Source organism: Sorex fumeus, unplaced genomic scaffold (genome assembly GCF_029834395.1).
Source record: "Sorex fumeus unplaced genomic scaffold, SorFum_2.1 ptg000098l, whole genome shotgun sequence".
Classification (NCBI taxonomy): Eukaryota; Metazoa; Chordata; class Mammalia; order Eulipotyphla; family Soricidae; genus Sorex; species Sorex fumeus.
The window spans coordinates 39,434,669-39,454,407 of record NW_026606155.1 but is presented as its reverse complement, the minus strand read 5'-3'; the positions used below and the strand labels follow the sequence as shown (position 1 = coordinate 39,454,407).

General features: G+C 43.3%; 1 protein-coding gene across 1 annotated transcript in view; it reads left to right on the top strand.

Annotated features, from left to right (window-relative positions):
* The window catches only part of PELI2 (pellino E3 ubiquitin protein ligase family member 2), a 202,284-nt gene extending 184,238 nt beyond the window's left edge, over positions 1-18,046 (top strand). The window contains exons 4-6 of the mRNA XM_056133753.1: positions 7,574-7,771; positions 9,934-10,122; positions 17,374-18,046. Coding sequence (XP_055989728.1) covers positions 7,574-7,771; positions 9,934-10,122; positions 17,374-17,940 — 954 coding nt within the window. The 3' untranslated portion in view covers positions 17,941-18,046. The remainder of the gene's footprint in view (positions 1-7,573; positions 7,772-9,933; positions 10,123-17,373) is intronic.
* Positions 18,047-19,739: the final 1,693 nt, after the last annotated feature.

Genomic DNA, 19,739 nt, shown 5'->3' with positions numbered 1-19,739 from the left:
GCCACAAGTTGTAGGGAAGTAGAGTAAGTATAGAGAAGGAACCACTGCGACAGTGATTATGGGAAATGATCACTTTAGACAAGAACTGAATGCTGAAAGGAGGTAGAGTGATATACATGAGAACTTTCCACAACAGTATTGCAAATTGCAGTGCCTCAAAGGAAAGAGAGAGAAAGAGGGAGGGAAGAGAGAGAGAGAGGGAGGGCGAGAGAGAGTAGAGAGAAGGGAAGTGCCTGTCATCCTGTCATTAATGCAAGCTGGGAGTTGGAGGGAAGGAGGGAAGCATACACTGGTAAAGGGACAGGTGTTGAAACATATGACTGAAACCAAAACATGAACAACTTTGTAACTATCTCATGGGTATTCAATTAAAAAAATAATAATTTTTTAAGAGTGAAAGACTTTTAAAAAGGAAAGAAAATGTGCTTCAGGGATAGGGTCAAGGCTAGGATGACCTCAGGAAGGACAGGGAAGGTCTTCCAGCTGCTTTCATACCATCTGAGTTGCACTGAGTTTAACTGAGTTTCCAAACAAATGCCAACTTAAATCTGTATCTATAAAAGCTAAAGCAGTGGTTCCCAACCTTTTCACAGTGGTAAACCAGCATAAGTGTGCAGCCCAGTGGTTGAAAACTGCTTCGTTAAAAGGCAGTACCTTTTCATCAACCAGCAGGAAACTTTTGTGGTATGAAACCAGTTTACAGACTATTGACTAAAAGTCTCTGATTTTAAAGTGTTGGATGATAACGTTGTGATGAATGACAGCAGTTGAGGGTATATTTTTCCCTGTGGCTACTATGTGAATATATGCATTTATGAACACCATTTAAAAACCAGAAGCATCTAGATTGTCTGCATGCTTTCAAATAATATAGTTGATTTCACAGTCAAAAGAAAGAACAGGCTCCAAGTTTTCCACACTGATCGGTTTTCAGTAGCAAACTGATCTATATATTCATATATGTGCGCGCATGCGCACACACACACACACGTATGTATTCTAGCAAAAGCAACACAGAGCTTGTGTCCTAAATTATAAAATGCTACCCGCATGTTTAGGTTTGACTTAAATGGAAGTGAATTGATAAGCAGATTTGATAAGACTGATCAAATAAGTGTCATGGCTTCAGATAATTGATCCTAGCATTGTCTTCCAGTTGGAATAAAATGTCATGTATTACTGTCCATTTCTGTAATTCATCACTATGTTACTCAGTACATTGAGATTAAATTATGTGGCTTTTTCTTAGCAAAGTAATCTATGGCAAAGTATATGGGTCTTTTTTTCTCCGTTTTTATTAAAAAAAAAATGTTGAGTGAAGTTGAGTGACATTGTGCCAGAGTGTGATTTTGACTTTGAGCCTTAAACAAATTTTTTACAGTATCCTGAAGTCGAAGGTTCCATTTGGTATAATTTAGCAGGCTGTTTATGGTGGGCGGTGGGCAGCAATGGGGTGGGTGGGGGTTAATGGAGGTATCTAGGAATGAAGTTACTAGTAACTTACATATCAGAATGCTACCCAGTTAACCCCCCCAAATGTTCCAAATGAGAAGTGTTCTGCTTTTGGATAAATGAAAGAAAGAAGCCTCTTAGACAGCTGGGCCAGTGTTTGACCTGTTCCATGAAGGATGACAAGATCAGAGACAGTTTGACCATAGGAGCCTCGATTTGGGCATGGAGGCCAAGCAGTCTAAGAGCCTTTCAGATTTCATTCCTAATCCTTATTGGAATAGAGGAGTTTGAAGTAGCTTCTGTTTTGTACTATCCACCTCACTGTCACTATCACTGTCCTCCCATTGTTCATCGATTTTCTCAAGCTGGCCCAGTAACGTCTCCATTGTGAGACTTCTTGTTACTGTGTTTGGCATATCGAATATGTCAACGGGTAACTTGCCAGGCTTTGCCGTGTGGACGAGATACTCTCGGTAGCTTGTCAGGCTCTCCAAGAGGGGTGGAGGAATCGAACTCGGGTCGGCCACGTTGGCTGCATGCAGGGCAAATGCCCTACCTATTGCTCCAGTCCATCCACCTCAGTATAATTAGTAAAATGTATTGTGTTGAGGACTTATTACTTTACTAATTTGGGAAGGTAGGAAGGGCATTGGGCCATACACAGCAGGTGGTGCTCAGAATTTTGTCCTGGCTCTATGCTCAGGGGTCACTCCTAGCAGAGCTCAAACCGCCATATGTGGCACCAGGGATCAAACCTGGGATGCCTGCTATCAAAACAAGCACCTTAACTCCTATATTCTCTCTCTGACCCACTGATTTTTAGCAGAAACAGGACAAAGACAAAGACTAGTTACCAGGAGCTAGAGGGTAGTAGTGGTTAGAATGGGCCAGAGATCATGAAGGGTCTGTCTCACAGTGACTCAAGAAAAAAGGAAGGGAGGGAGGAAGTGAGGGAGGGAGGAAGGGAGGAAAAGAGAAGGAAAGAAAGAAAAATAAAGAGGAAGGAAGGAGGGAGGGAGGGAAGAAGGAAGGAAGGAAGGAAGGAAGGAAGGAAGGAAGGAAGGAAGGAAGGAAGGAAGGAAGGAAGGAAGAGCTAGAGACATAGTACAGTGGGTAAGGCATTGCCTTGTATGTGTCCAACCTGAATTTGATCACCAGCACCACATATAGCCACCCAAGGCCTGCCAGGAGTGATCCCTAGGCACCGAGTCAGGAGTAATTTCTGAACACTGCCAGGAGTGGCCCCAGAACAAGCAACAAACAAACAAAAGAGGTTTTCACAGACATTGGTCAAAGGATACAGATTTCAGGCTTTGAATTGATCAATTTCTGGGAATCTGGGACAGTGTGATGATTATACTTAGTAAGTAGTGCTGTATTATATGCTTGAAAGTCGCTAAGCAGTACATCTTTTTTTTAAAAAAAAAAAGAAGCTTTAAAAATAAATTAGAGCACTCTGAATCACTAGTGCTTCTGAATTACACACCCAGCTTGTAAATGAATCTAGTAGAAGGATCTGCAACTTTGGAGAGATAAATTGCATGATATGATTTTATAAAATCTCTAATTTAGATTTTATGTTGCATTTTTTAACAAGTTCTATGTTTTCTGAACCTGAAATGCATACATTCAGGCAATACGCTTCTACTCAAGTTGATGAGTTTCAGTGAATCTAGTGGTTTAGTTTATTCTAGACACATTTCATTAAGGACAAGAAATTAAAGGTTGGAAAAAGAATGAGAAAATAGAGGTCTGTTGTCTATTGCTTTTACAGAGACAGTCTGTGCATGAAACTATCATATAGAGAGATGTAATAATGCTGTTCCAGAAAGCAAAATACGCAAAATGGGATAGGACACAGATATTTTTCACTTTTATTCATTTGAATAAAAAGTGTATTACAACAATGATATCTTAGAATTTTGAGATCAAGATAAAGATAACTGACTTTGAGGGAGATATATCAGGAGGCTCCATGTTCTCTCATTAGCAGGGTAAAAAATCAGACATTTAATATCTTATTTAACAAAAATATTAATATGTATATAAATAATTTTAATGTAAGAAATATCTATATCATGTATAACATCTTTTGCTATTTTCTAGAACTATCATTACATAAAACTTTTAATATTCCATCTCAGGATTTCCTTATTCACAGACTTATACTTAATTCTTTCCAGTTCACAGGACAAAACAGTACTGTCTTTTCTGGATTTATTGAATATGAAAAGTTTTGATGGAATTCTTAAGGTCTTTCTAATTTTCACTGACAGTATTTAAACTTCCCAAGGAATGAATTGCCTATAATATATAATATAATAATACAATCCTAAATCCTAGCTCAAAGCATATTCTTAAAAATTCAAAATTGAAATGCTAAGAATTTTTGTTTAATCTTCTATTTGACTGCTTATGAAACTGTGGACCTGTACATATGACCCTATATGCTCTTATACACTCATGTAATGATTATAGGCATTATATCTCTGTGTCTGGATTAGCGTTGTTCTCACAATGAGCTGAGCCACCAGTGAATTTAATTTGTGAGAAAAAACACTTCCTGGAGCAAGTTAAGAAAGGTCCCAAGAATTGTTCCTTTTCTTCCTGTAGTTTTTTTTTATAATAAATGTTTGGGCCATACCCAGCTATGCTCAATGCCTACTCCTCATTCTGTGTTCAGGAATTACCCCTGGAGGGACTAGAGAACCAAACAGGGGACTTGATCAAACCCAGGTCGGCCAACTGCAGGGCAAGTGCCCTACCCATTGTACTGTCTCTCCAGCCCTCTTCTTCTTTATTGATTGTTGAATACTAAGTAAAAGTTTGCTACAAAAGTTTAGTTGTTTTTTTTTTAGGCGGAGGGGGGCATGTTGTAGGGGTTAGGGAATTAGAGAAGTCATACCTAGTGGTACTCAGGAGGTATTTCTGGATCTCTGTTCAGGAGTGACACCTGACAGTACTCAGGGGACCATATGTGATGCTGGGGATTCGAACTAGTATCTGCAGTATGGAGACAGGTACTTTTGGACTATCTTTCTGGCCTATAATGTTTCTTTTGCTCCAAGAAATAGAACCTTGTTTTATGCAAGATTTAATGTTTTCTATCAGAATGAAAGTTCATCCTAAAAAGTGATTTTATTTAATATTTGCTCACATTTCTGGTCTCATTGCCACTTCAACAATGAATTTGCCATTATGGAAGCATACCTTGTAGGTCCATATGGCCACATTTGCCTTCTCGATCTCCAGGAGGAGCCAGGCCCACTTTCATATAGAATAGGCCCACTTTCATATAGAATGAGGCACTATAATAATAAAATTCTTTTTTCCTAAAGCAAATGAAGTGACTGGTAATGAAGAGAAGTAGGGCAGCTGCATAGAACTAGGAGTGAGTATTCATTTATCCAGATACTGTCCAGTGCCTATTGTGTGCCAGACCTAGGGCTGAATCTTCAGTATCCAGGAGTAGGGGAGATGATAGAAATGACAATATTAAATACATCTTCAGATAAATATATAATAATTAGAATTTGTTTTGAGTGCTATTAAAACAAAGTATGCTAGAAAGATACTTGGAGTCCTACTTGGAGTCGGGGGGCTGCTCTTCGGCTGGGTTGGTGATAAAGGCTTCTTTAAGTCACATTTGATCTCTGGCTTTGGGAGACCTCCCATAATCTGCTTCCCCCATTTCATCTGTTGTTTCACTTTACACACATACTTATGCACTCTGCTTATTTCTAGCTGAGATTTTGTTTATGATTTCTCCCCTGAGATAGCCTTTCTCCACCTACACTGGTGAAAGTGGTTCTTGTTCAAGGATTTGTTGAGATTCTCTCTCTTTCATTTATTTTTCTCAGGAATGTTTGTTGAGACACCATGATTTACAAAATTGTTCATAATAGAGTTGTTTCAGGTGTACAACATTTCAACACCAATCCCATCACCAGTGTCTCCTTCCCTCCACCACTCTCCCGTGGTTCCTTCCCCCAGGCCTCCAGCCTACTCCCTTGGCAGGCAGGTAGCAAATTTATTTTATATCACTTGGTCCAATAAAACTTAAAGGAAGGGTAAAAAGAATTACCAGAAAATAAATCAATAAAAGTCAATTTGTGTGATTAATTGCTATATGTTTCTGACCTTTCTTAATCTAGTATGGGACAACTGTATGCACCATTAGTGAGTGCCTTACTTAATGCCACATGATGGGAAGTTTCTCCTGTTCTTTGAAGAAGCTCTTTTAGCACTTTGCTTCTCACAAAGCTGGTTTCAAGGCTAAGAATTCCCTAAGCTGTTGCCTGCCTATGAAGCTCTGTATAATTCCTTCAAATCTGAGTGATAATCTCACTAGCTGCAGTATTCTTGGTGGGGTGTCCATTTCATTGAATATTTGCACCATATCCTTCCATATTCTGGTTTACAGTGTATCATTTGATAGTCTAACCATTTGTACATCAAATGGGATTACCTTTGTATATAAATTTCTTTTTTTTTTATCTTGCTGCACTCAGTATTCTGTCTCTATCTTTGGATTTTGTCATTTTGAGTATAATTGTGTCTCAGAGTTTTCCTAATTGGGTATATTTTCACCGGAACTCTTCAGGCCTCTTGGATCTCCATTCCTGTAATCCTTAATTCTGGGAAGTTCTTATAGATGATCTTTAATGATTCTAATATTGGTCCTCTTGAACTCATTCCATAGTTCTCTGGTAAGCTGCTTATTTCTTTTTCAGGCAATTTTCTATCTTCTGCTCTTTCCTAGTGGTTTCTGCCTTCTCATCTTGGAGCTCCTCAGTCTCTTTCTCAGCTTCTGTTATTTTGCTGTTCAGAGCTTCTCTTGAATTTTTCATATCACCTACCACGTTCTTCATTTCTGATTGTATCAATTTTTTTCATTGCGATACTCATACTTTCTTTTGTGTTGCTGACTACCTATTCTGTCATTGGAACTCATTAAACATCCTCATCATAGTGTCATTAAAGACACTGTCTGAGGATTTACTGGTGTTGTTTATGTCTTCAGTGATAATTGCATAAGCAGTCACATACTTCAGGAGCCGAGGTGAGGGCCCTTAGTATAGCACAGGTCAGGTGTGGAGGCTACTGGGATTCACCTGGTAGGGAGGGCCTGTGCCTCCTGTTGCAGAATAGGCCCAGTGATACCAGCCAGAGGCAAGCCTCATCTGGGATGGTGGAGCAACAAAAAGGTCTATTAAAAGATCTATTAAATTCTTATTTATTTAAAATTTAATGCCTGGCTACTATAATATGTCCATGAGAGAGAGAGAGAGAGAGAGAGAGAGAGAGAGAGAATTTTTAAGTTTTCATTATATTCTGACTTTCAGGCATTCTTTTTTTTTGTCACTTTCTTTAGACACCGTGGTTTACAAAGTTGTTCATGATAACTCGTTACAGGCATTCAATATTCCAACTCTGCTGAATCCTGCCCCCATAGCAGGCCCACAATAACTTAATTTATGTTGCTTGCTACCACTAAATGGATAATAAAATGATCAAAAAATATTTCCATAGTAGAAAATTTGTGGAAATTGTTACATCTCACCATGGGGGCAGTAAGTTATTATCTTAGTGTTAACTAAGCTATTGTTTCAAGTTAAGCTTTCTGTGTTAATGTTTTTGGTAGTTGAGATTGGCTGGCTTCTGTGTTACATCCCATCCAATCTGATGTGCTACTACTAGGATATTAGTGTTGTAGAATTTGGAGGTGCGTGCAGCATTCATGGCCACATGCTCCAGAAAATGAAGACAGATCCAGCCAGCCAGAGACATAGCGGCAGATTTTGGGTGTGGGTGCAGCTGTTGGAGCTTTGGTAGGGCGGGAGCTGGCAAGTCACCCTCCTGAGATCACCCAGGAGGTCTTAGCCTGGAAAGGGTATTCAAGAAATTTCTGCAGCTAGTTGATCTCTTTTGAGATTTACTTATGGGTCTGTGAGCAAGGCTCGTAGATGAGCGTACATGGTGGAGGCAATGGGACATGGGCACGTGGCTGCTGGGGCTTCCAGAAATACACTCTCAGGTACTCTGAGCATTCATTCCATGTGAACAGATTACAGTGACATGATATTCACAGGTGACTCATGAGTATAATTGATGTGTTTAGGTGGGCAGATCAACAGAAAGCCCTATTGACTTCGTGGTTACAGACACAATTTCTGGCAGTCAAAATAATGATGAAGCCCAGATTACACAAAGCACCATCTCCAGATTTGCCTGCAGGATTGTCTGTGACAGGAATGAACCATATACAGCACGGATATTCGCAGCAGGATTTGACTCTTCCAAAAACATCTTCCTTGGAGTAAGTATTACTAATAAGTACTTGGTTTCAAGAAAAATACCCTTTGTCATATAGAACCTTGCTTTTGTTTTTGTTTCTGGGACCACACCCAGCTGTGGTTGAGGCTCGTTTCTGACTCTGTGCTTAAGGATCACTCTTGATGATGCTCAGGAGACCGTATGTAGTGCTAGGAATTGAACTCAAGTTGGCTGCATGCAAGGAGGCAAGTACCTTAATCCCTGTACTATCTCTTTGAGATCCTCCAAATTTAATTTTGGTCAGAAGACTCTCTTTACATAGTGCCTTTCATTAAGTTTTGAGATTGTAACTTTCAGGTGGGTGGTTTGAGAAGCTGTTATTAAAACTCTGAAAAATAAATAATAAGTCATGATTCATTATTAATGTGTATGGTAATTATTTTATATATATATATGTATAGTCTTATGTCACTTCTTGCTGGACAGAGGTCATCTAAGAAACACATCAGTAGGTGGTTTTGTCATGTTACATTGTAGAGCTGTGATTACCTAAAAATGCACAGGATCATCCTATAGTCAACCTTTTAAAAATAAGGACAGGTGAAAATAGGAGAAATATTTTGTAGACCTCTGAGGCAGACATCAGAAACACTAATAGTACTTTGGGTATTCACTTTTGCAGGGGTGAGGAGGTAGTATTTGGGCCACACCTGACTTCCCAGGGCTAACTGTGCTCAGGGCTCATTGATGGAGCACAGGGAACCATTTTAGAGGTTGAATCTGGATGTTTTGCATGCAAGGCAAGTAACGTACCCACTGTACTATCTCTCTGGCCCCAGGATTCACTTTTAAATGTAATTTTATAAACTGAAAATTTTATTCAGGTGTGCCACGTGTTCGTTAAGCAGCAGTAACTTTTTCATGGCCAGCAGGCAGTTTCTGAAGACCAACCCAGATCCTCAGACTGCCGGTTTGAAAATCACTGGTCTCCTACCCTCCTAGCAATATACCCTCCTAGAGCCACTGCCAACTTGGTGAAACATCATCAGCTGAGACATTGAGCCACACAGGACCTCATACATGCTGCACATAATGCATTTATATTAAGTTTCCAGATATTTATTTTAGATAAAAATAAATCATTAGATCTTGATAATTAGGGTTCAAAGGAAAATGCTGGTGACTCATTCATTCAAAAAGGCTTACATTTTTGCCAGTTTCCTTGCAGGGTATTAGCAATGTGACATCAGAGAGAACCAAGCAAATTTAAAATTTTTGTCTTCACAGGCTTTCCACGTAAATAAAACCCAAATGTTTTCATGACTATTTGGTCCTAATAGATTGGCTGTTTCCAGCCCAGGAAGGTGAAGCAAGAGTGGTTTCCTCCTTATCTCTCACTTTTTTTCCCCTAAATGTTCTGATATGTGGCACGGTAATTTACAATACTATTCATGATAGAGTTTCATGCATCAGAACAAAGAAACCTTTTCCAGAGGTTCAAAGAAAACTTGCTTAGGTCTCATTTGCATCCCTCATCAGTCATCAGCAAGGGGCTGCAATGGTTCAAACTTCTCATCAGCTCCAGCATTCACCCTAAGTCCTGGGAGCAAGAAGACAGTGGTACTCGCACCCAAGTGCATCAGTGCTGCTGTTTCAGACAGGATACTGTGGTGGCTCCCCCTCCATGGATGGAACACCAGTTGGCATGAAAACTATAATGGCTGCATGTCATTGGCTGGAATACTTTTTGAAGTTTTGCGTTTCTGGTGAGGAGTTCTTTTTCCCTCTGTGTCTGCCCTTTTAGTCATTTGGCCACGAATGAGAACAGGGAAATCATGTTTCAGTAATAGAATAAAAGCATCTAACCAAAAGATCTGAAGAGCACTGGTTAGGTTCCTGGAATCAGCTCGGAGCTTACTAACCTCTGAGGGAGAGAGGCAATGGCAGCTAGTTCTTTCAGAACAAAACAAAACAGATGCCTGAGATGAAGCAAATGTGTATTTAGAGGGAAATCATTCAGCCGTTTTCCCTTTTCTTGGAATAATAGCACATTTTTATCCTTCTGGTCATTGTTTTTAAGTCAGAATGAAAATGTGCTGCTTTCCTCCCCTCAGCTCCTACCTGGTATTTGAAAGGGTTTCTGCACCACCTTCACTGTGAACATTATCTGAGTGTGCGTTTTCTGTTCTATGGGCTGCTTTCCAGGAAAAGGCAGCAAAATGGAAAAACCCTGATGGCCACATGGACGGGCTCACCACCAATGGTGTCCTGGTGATGCATCCAAGAGGGGGCTTCACCGAGGAATCCCAGCCTGGCGTCTGGAGAGAGATCTCTGTCTGTGGAGATGTCTACACCTTGCGAGAAACTAGATCGGCTCAGCAGAGGGGAAAACTGGTGAGTGGCCTTTGCTCTGAAAAGTGCACTCACTACAAAAACCTTTCCATTTCCTCCCCTGAAGTCCCTCACTTGGCACAGATGCTGTGTACCCCAGGAGAGAAAATTTCTTAAGCCTATAAGAAAGAGGAAAATGGCCTTACTTCCTTTTCTAAGATGTTTTTTCCATAGTAGAAAATCACCTTTAGCTCTTACTCTTCTAAAAGCATAATCTCCTGTTAGTGCATTCTTCACCCTTTCTGCTCATGCATGGACCATGGACCAGCAACTAGAATCAAGGCTAGAGACCAGTGATTTCCACCTTTCTGTACCCGTGGACCTGTGCGGGTGTGTAGACAGTGACTAAAGGCCACATTGTTCTGTTAGATACTTCACTGCCACTTCACTTATCATTTGACATCCTGTTAATCATCGATTTGCTCGAGTGGGCACCAGTAACATCTCCATTTGTCCCTGTTGCATGCTAGTGTAGCCCAATGGCGTCTGCTCGCTCTAGGAACATGAAGAGCCTCAAACCGATCATTCAGGATCTTAAAGAAGAAGTCTGACCATCTCGTAGGTGGGCGGCCATGTGATCTTTTGATGTCCTGTGGAATCCAGTCAGTAACGGCTCTAGTCCAGCCGTTGTCTCCAAATCGCATTACATGTCCAGCCCATCTGATTTTCGACACTTTGACAAATGAGATAGTGTCCCTGTTTCTCGATCGTCAACAACTACGGATTCTTTCTCTCACTTGAGTGAAGCATGATACTCCAAGCATAGCTCTTTCGATTCCTCTTTGGGAAACCCGAATGTGGCATTCACCACCACATTCCACTTAAATTCACTTTAAGAGAAATAATGAACTTGTATAATTGAAGTTGGTATAAAACCTTACTAATTTGGAAAAGTTCTGAGCATTCCAGAACTAATTAGTGAAGATTATGGATTATAGAATTATTTACTAGACTTTCTGGAACTGAAGGATAATTAAGTTAGCCTCCCCCCCCTTTTTACCCATAGTAAGAAATTAATACATAATTCCCTATGTAATTCACCAAAATTATTATAGTTACAGCTTTTTACTTGAAATGTTTCATATGGTACATTGAGTTGGCATGCTACTTCTTAGACCAAATACCCTTAAGCAGTTGTTCCTTTTTTTTTTTTTTTTTTTTTTTGCTTTCTGGGTCACACCCAGCCAATGCTCAGGTGTTACTCCTGGCTCTGTACTCAGGAATCATTCCTGGCGGTACTTGGGGGTCCCATATGGGATGCTGGGAATCAAACCTGGGTCGGTCACGTGCAAGGCAAACGCCCTACTTGTTCTCCCTTTCTTCCATGGAAAATGTTAAACTAAATGGGAAACTTTGGGTTGTTGACTTTGCCAGAGAAATATGACCCAGTGCCCAAAGGTTCTCAGTAAACTTTCTGCTCTAGTACTTTTGTTAGATTAAAAACTAGAACAAAAAAAAACAAATGTTTTCTTCAGAATCCCTATTGAAACACTTAGGGAACAGAGGATATGAACTAGATTGAGAGTAACCAGATTATTTCCAAGTGGAGGAAGAAAATGGGAGATTGTCTTACTAATAGTTTGCTGTTCACTGTACTGGATTTTTGTTTTCAGAGAGTTTTGGTTTGTTGGCTTGGTGTGTGTGTGTGTGTGTGTGTGTGTGTGTGTGTGTGTGTGTGTGTGTGTGAGTGTAGTGGGGGAGGGGGAGGTATTGGCTTGCTGGAGGGCCACACCCAACAGTACTCAGGAGAGCTTGCAGGGCCTCCCCACACAGAGCAGGCACTTCAGCCCATTGTGGTATCTGCCACCAAAAGAACTTCTATTTCTCTTCTGCAACATTATTCTGGCTAGCAGTACAGCTACTGTGTTTCACAATAGAAGCATCAGTATGAAAAGCATTTTCTAATAAAGGCCCAGCAAATTCTATCAGCTTTGGACTTTTTTCATTGTAAATAGGAAAAAGAATGTGATAGAAAAATTTTTTTCAAAGAACTTTTCTTTGGTTTCTGATAATCAAATAAATTGACATCAGACTGACCCAAGGTGGCCAGACAGTTTACCAGCCAGAAAATGGTGGCAGGGTGCAGGCTGGGTGTTGTCAACACCTCAGCTTGTTTAATCTGCCCAGCAGCCTCATGTCATGGAGGAGGATTGTGTGACCCAGAGAGGTTAACTAGAGCCTCATGGACCTCATGTCTCTTACTCCATGGTGGCAACTGATGGACTTGAAACTCTGACCTCTGTGATTGAGTCTCCATGTCCTGTAGCTCATCTGTTCCCTCTGGACAGAGCAACCACTGCTCATCTCTGGCTTCATATCCGCCTGGGGTGGTATCCACCACCGACTGAGGGTGCACTTGCCCAGGAGGACTTGTCACAGGGAGGTGGCTTGCCTGCTAGGCCCACTCTTGGAACCCAGCTTGCCCAGCTGTGTGTGCCAGAGTTCACTCCACAGGTATTTATGGGTGATGTTAATATGGACCCATGGTGAGGGGTGGTCCCTGCCGCACCCTTGGATCTGAGCAAGGCTAGACCTACTATTTGCGAGACAGCTGACTTGGCGAATGAGCTGACCCTGGGGCTGCCAGAGAGATGTGGGAAGGAAGGAACCCCTGTGTGTTTCCTGGGACCCTAGAAGACACTGTCAGGGATGAAGGCCTCCCGATTTCTGTGAGCTTCTGTTTCCACGTACCACACAGCTCCTGGGTGTGTTGGTGGTAGCAGGTGGTAGTATTGGCACAGATTGTGTCTAAGCGTAGGTTTGGGGGATGCTGTCCAGCAGTTCTCTTCATTCACAATTGAATACAGAAACCCAGAGAGGAGAGTGGTCTATTGGGAATGCAGACTGTTGGTGCTGCATCAGCGTGGCTGCCTCCTGTCCTGGATGGAGTAGTGGTGGGAGGAAATTTTCTGTAACTATCCCACAGGGCATCTACATAAGTCAAAACTCAACAAAGTCACCAGGATTTCTTCTCTTCAGACACAGTGAGGGACTCTTGGCACATTTGGTCAGCATAATTAAGTGTCTGGTAAACAGCTCTTTACCAATTTACTTCCTGAGCAGATGGGGGAAGGGACTTTGAATTGCAGCGTCTAATCCAGTTTGTTTCTGATAATGTGTGGTAACATTCATCACATAACTCTCGACACTCAACCATTTGATCAGGCTGTATGTGAGGCATTTTATTAGATAATAATAGTGACTGTGCAAAATGTAATTATGTTGATTTCATTTGGGACCAGAGAAACAGTAGAGGGGTTACATTCCTTGTATGCAGCTGATCCTATTTGGATCCCAGACTCTGTATGGTCCTCCAAGAATTACTGGCAGCAGTGTCCAAGCACAGAGTCAGGATTAGCCCCTGATCATTGTCAAGTGTGGGGACCCAAAACCTCCCAGAATTTGATTTGGTGCATTTACCTAACTTTAGGTGAAATTATTAAGAGGAAATGTTACGCTGTTACAAACAAATTCCATTGATTACTTCCGTTTAATTCTCAGGCACCCCTCAAAACTCCTGTGAGTTAATGCTGTGATTGTTCCAAGTAGCAAATGAGGAAACCAGGACTTGAAAAGGTTACATCACCTGCTTATAACTTTTGTTGGGGGAAGGGGATTGAGTTCTCTCCAGCAATAATTTTCAACCTTGTACACCTGCATACCTGCACTGCTCTTCACACCTGCAGTTGGAAACCACTGCACAGTAAACCAAAGGTCTCTTTCATGGAGGCCAGTATGTTCTCCCAAGGCTCATTTCATGACCCTGCTGGCTCCTTGTGCTTCCTTCTTCTCCTCCTGTTCCTCCTCCTCCTCCTCCTCCTCCTCCTCCTCCTCCTCCTCCTCCTCCTCCTCCTCCACCTCTTCCTCCTCCTCCTCATCATCATCATCATTATCATCATCATTACCTCCCATTTTCCATCCACTTCCTCCTCCTCCTCCTCCTCTCTTCTTCACCCTCTTCCTCCCTTCTTCTTCCTCCTCCTTCTCCTTTCATTATTTGGATAAAATTTAAAAGATAAAATTTGAGCAGTGTCTGGACTTTGCTGCCTCCTGCGTGCTGTTCTGAAAGAAAACAATTTTGTTCTAAGCGAGCACACAAGAAGCAGTTTTTAGTTCTCCAAAGGGAGAACAGGCTCCTGCTCACACAGCCGCTTTGTGGCAGTGGCCCACAGTTGGAACACGGCTCAGAGTCCTGATTCCAACCCAGAGCAGCTCTGCAGCTCTTCACTCTCTACATGTGCCTGATTGTGGCCCCACAAGCACCCACCGAGCAGGAGCAGTGTGAGGATTCATGCAGCCCTGGCCCCATGGCCATCTGTGGCTGTCCCCAGCATTAGGGACCCAGCAGAAAGCATCTCTATCCTTGAATTGTGGGTAACTGCTGAGACCATAAAATCATGAACATGCTGTGTGATGAGACAGTCCTAGAGAAAGTCCTGGAAGATAGAGGCGCATGGCTTTTTGGAGGGAGACCTGTTCTCAGTGTGTGAGTCCAGTGCATGACGGGTGGAATTTATAGTGAGACATTATATTGTGGTGTCCACACTCTATGTGCTGGCCACCTTCCGGCCCTTTCTCTTATTGTATCTGAGCACAGGGATGTGCTGAGGTGAGAGCCCCTGAGTGCAACCCTGAACGGGGAGAGCGGGGCTGGGGGCAGGGGGTATTCAGCCTGGCAATGCAGTAAGAGGGAATAGCTGCAGGCTTGAAAATGAAAGGGATCTTTGTCTCTTTCTGTATGGTATTAAAGCTTTATCTCTCTGTTGACTTAAACTTAAAGTGCCTAACCGCATTCTTGCTTGGGAGAGGCTGCTTGCTTTATCCACGGACCCAGGGAAAAGTAACATCCCAGTGAGACCTAAAGGATGAGGGTTCCGCTGGACCAGGCCAGGGGTAGCCAGGGGGCAGCATGTGCTGTGGTGGTGGCGGATTCTAGGCAGAGTTCCTTGGCACACAGGCCTTCCTGTGGAGAAGCCCCAAATGATGCATTCCCAGACTGCCAGGTCAGTGCAGCTCAGCGTGGGCAGCTTGTGTGGTCACAGCACGGGTGACCTTTCATGCTTGTTAAGTGTGGGCTGCATCTTCGGTCAGCGAGTGGAGAGTGCATGATCCCTTGAGGCACACAATGACAGCATTTCTTTCCCTCTGTCTCTCGCAAGCTGGTTGCACCCTGGCTCTGACCTCCCATGGCCTCGCCTGGCAGCCCCATCCACTCCCAAGGGTTCTGTGGGATGGATGGTACCCCATAGACCTCTCTGGCTGCCTCTGGGCATTGCCACTGTCATGCTCTGCATAGACCGCACACCCCGTGTGCCCAAGCCTCTCCCCCATATCTCCTCAGCTTCCTCTGCCCCTGGCCTGCAAGAGCCCTACTTTACATGGACCATGAAACCAGACGTCTGAGTCTTGCTTCCTTGGTTAGAAGCTTGGGACTGTCTCATTGTGCACTGCCCCATATCCCCATGAGCGCTGCTAGAGCCCTGATAGTCTATGTCCACTGTGCCCAACTTCTCCATCTGGAAGGACCCCCAAGGTCTCCACCACTGGTTTGTACCCATCAGGCCCACCCTCTACACTTCTAGAGGTGACCTTCAGGAAAGGAAAAGCCATTCTTTCACAACTGCTAACAACTCCCTGGGGGCACCGCATACCTGCTGACCTGTCCATCCCAGGTCTGTTCCCAGCCCATGTCCTGCTGCCCCACAGCCACATGAGCTGTCCAGGGGCTTGGCCTTTACAGTGGACATGCTGCATGACCATGACCTTTCCTCCTCTCTGCTATGTCATCAAACCCTCCCACCTACCCTCCAGCAGCACCTTCAAATTTCTCGTTAAGAAAAATCTGTAAAAAAATAAATAAAAGCCATTTCTGGAGGCCAAGGAGATGGCTCAAATGGCAGAGCGCCACCTAGGATGTGCAGGATACTGAGTTCAGCCCCCGGCACTGCACAGATACGCCTGCCCTGGCACTGCAGAGTGACTCCAATAGTTTTTGTTCTTAAGTCTGCCCTTTTGTATTCATTCACCCCAGACACTCTATTAAGAATGTGGTGTGTGCTGGCTTCCCAAACCCTCAAAGAAGCAGAGGCATGTGGAGCTCTATGAGCAGCCTGGCCTGTATAGCCCTGCTCTCTGCTTATGCCTCTGCTGCATCGGCCTCCCCCCACCCCCGAGAGCAGATCTCTTCTGTACAAAGAAGAGCGTGTATTGTGTGTGTGTGTGTGCATGCACGTGTGTGTGTGTGTGTGTGTGTGTGTGTGTGTGTGTGTGTGTGTGTGTGTGTGTCCTGAGGCTCAGGACACCCATGGCACAGGGGAGATAGCATCAGAGTCTGGCTGGCTGCCCTTGTCTGACTGTTGCTGTCTGTCGGCCATTCTTGGGCTTGGACAGCACCTACAGAGCCAAGTACAACCATCCTTTTAGGAACTTGGGCTAGGGGCTGAGAGACACAACTGCAACCAAGGCGCATGCCTAGCATGAGCTTGGCCTGGATTCGGACCTTGGCATCACATGATTTTTTGAGTGTCAACAGACATAGCCCTGGAGGCCCCTGGTACCAGCAGGGAGGCCTGGATTTCTTGGTATCACAGGACCCAAGCAACATCGCATCCCTGGGCCCTTGTGTTGAAACAACAGCCCAGTTGGTTAGAGGGTCCTTAAACCTTCTTCGGAGGACACTTGGGAGCATCCACCCCCGCCTCAAAACAAATGCAGGCTCCTAGTGAACGCTTGTGCTACATGCCTTAGGAATCCAGGCTCCTGCTGCATGATATATTGGACAGAGGAGGCAAAGAGTCCTCTGGAATCTTCAGTACAGTACTACACTTACTACTGGGCTTGATGGGGTAGGCTGGTCCAGACGAACCTGAGTGTACCCTGGTCAGACTAGTGGGACATCATCTACTTCCTAACAAATCAAGGAGTAATTGAGTTACTTACCTCCAGTGAGAAGGTAAAGGTCCGAGCAGATTGTGCTCAGTGGAATGATCACCACTGCATTCGTGGGCTGTGTAAAACTCCATATCTTGTGCTTGCAGCTTTGAACAGATGGCATGCGCATGACCCATCCTCAGTTCCAAAGAGGAAACTGAGGCTGAGGGGGACCAGGCCACTCCCCCCAGCCCTGTTTTGTTTTGTTTTGTTTTGGGCTCAGGGGAGGTGAAGGTAGAATGAGTGCTTCCACACGCTGACATCAAAGAGGAACAAATGTTGGGACAATTTTGCTTTTAAAGGGCATGTCTGTCCTTGTTGTAGGTGGAGAGTGAAACCAACGTTCTGCAGGACGGCTCCCTCATCGACCTGTGTGGGGCCACTCTCCTCTGGCGAACAGCAGATGGCCTTTTCCATGCGCCCACTCAGAAACACATCGAGGCACTGCGGCAGGAGATCAACGCGGCACGGCCCCAGTGCCCGGTGGGGCTCAACACTCTGGCCTTTCCCAGCATCAACCGCAAAGAGGTGGTGGAGGAAAAGCAGCCCTGGGCGTACCTCAGCTGTGGCCACGTGCACGGCTATCACAACTGGGGCCACCGCAGCGACACAGAGGCCAACGAGAGGGAGTGTCCCATGTGCCGGACTGTGGGGCCCTATGTGCCTCTCTGGCTCGGCTGCGAGGCAGGCTTTTATGTCGATGCAGGACCGCCAACTCACGCCTTCACCCCTTGTGGACACGTGTGCTCAGAGAAGTCTGCAAAATATTGGTCTCAGATCCCCCTGCCCCATGGGACTCATGCGTTCCACGCTGCCTGCCCTTTCTGTGCCACGCAGCTGGTGGGGGAGCAGAACTGCATCAAACTCATCTTCCAAGGTCCAGTTGACTGATGCCCTTGACAGTCGTCTACCACTTTATTAACAATTTACTGTGAAAATTTTGCCACTAACTCTAGATTTTACCTTTTTATAATCCTGTTTGTTAAGGGGTGGGGTGGGCCTGTGGCTGGGAGCCAAGGGGGAAGCCCTGAGGAAAGCCTGCAGGAGTGTTGTGGCTGGGGCGGGGGGAGGGGAGGGTGATAGGGTGCCGAGCATTCGAGCATTCATTCATTGCTTCGGCTGGACGTTGACTTCTGATTAAATCACACTCTTTGTGTCATTGGATTCCAGGCGCCATGCTTTGATTTCACCTGGAATCTTTCGGCAGGTATTTTCCTCTGTCAGACATGGACAAGACTTCTTATTTCCCACCATGCAGATGAAGTGTACTGGAACGTGAACTCGGTTGTGCAGTCTTCCCCGAGGCAGCAGGCTGGGAGTTAACTGAAAGGCCAGCAGGCTCTGGAGATCACTTGACAGAGGCTGAGATCTGACCAAAGACTGAAGGGGGCAGCCCTCTGAAATGGTACTAGAGACAGGAGGAGACCGTAGGCAGATTTGGAGGGTTATTTTTCCATCTAGGGCTCTTTCTGATTTATTTTTCTTACTTTTGTGGAGAGAGACTATTAAGATGTTTTCTTGTTTTCTCTTCTTTGGTGATTTAATTAGTTTATACATACCATTACCAAATATTTGGATGTTTTCAAGAGTTTTCCATAACTTTTTAGTCGGCCTTTTCTTATTTCTGTCTAATATGGGTTGTCCCTGATACTCATCTTGCATGGCTAGAACTGTTTGGTTGATTAGAATGTAACAAATCTTTAAAATGTATTAACTTAGGGTGTTTATCATAGCAGTAAACATGGCCTAGGTATCATACTATGAAGTTTTTTCCTTTTTCTTTTTTTTTTTTTTTGGGCCTACTGAATTACTGAGTAAAAGTAAGATTTTACTTTTTTGAAACTACTTGTTGTCATTGACTATATATGTATCTATATATACACACACACACATATACACATATATGTGTGTACACATCTTTTATATATATAAAGTTATATATTTCAGTGACTTTATATATACATATGTGTGTATGTATATGTATATGTATGTATGTATCCCGTAAGAAAGCCAAAATTCTTTGAGCCTAAAAGCAACATTTCACAGTCATTTTTCTTCATTCCCTCTCCACCATCTGTCACCTTCTCTTACAGCTTACAGAGCCCTGTAAGTTTTGAAAATGTTTGCAAATCAAACTAAATTTAAATGTGATCATTAGATATACACAACACCAAGTGGTACATCTGCAGAGATAATTTAAAATTCCTGATTTCAAAAGAGCTAATGAGTGTTTACAGAGGAATAATTAAATCAGAATTTCATATGAGCGCCACCATCCCTCTCTGTTAGTTCCATTTCATTTTGAATAATAATTCTTGGATGCTCATTCTCTCTGCTGGGTATCAGGAGTATCATGGTCCCTACAATGGAAAGATCCTAAACTGAGAAAGCTGGCCAAGACAGAATGGATACTTATCACATGGAGCAAGTATTTACTTTAACTAACATTCTCTTATATTGACAGTTACAGATTTCTGCTACATCATTTTAGCTTTTGTAAGAATATATGGTTTATTATATATTCTAAATTGGCTTTTCCATGTTTTGCTTACTAGCAAAAGTTTGCCTTATTTTCAATTGTTCTAACCCATTTTGATTGTCATTTAAGTTATAAAATGCTTTATTCTTGATTGCTGCTGCTTAATTGGACTTAATACTTAACAGGTTCAGTCTGTCAATTTTAAAACAGC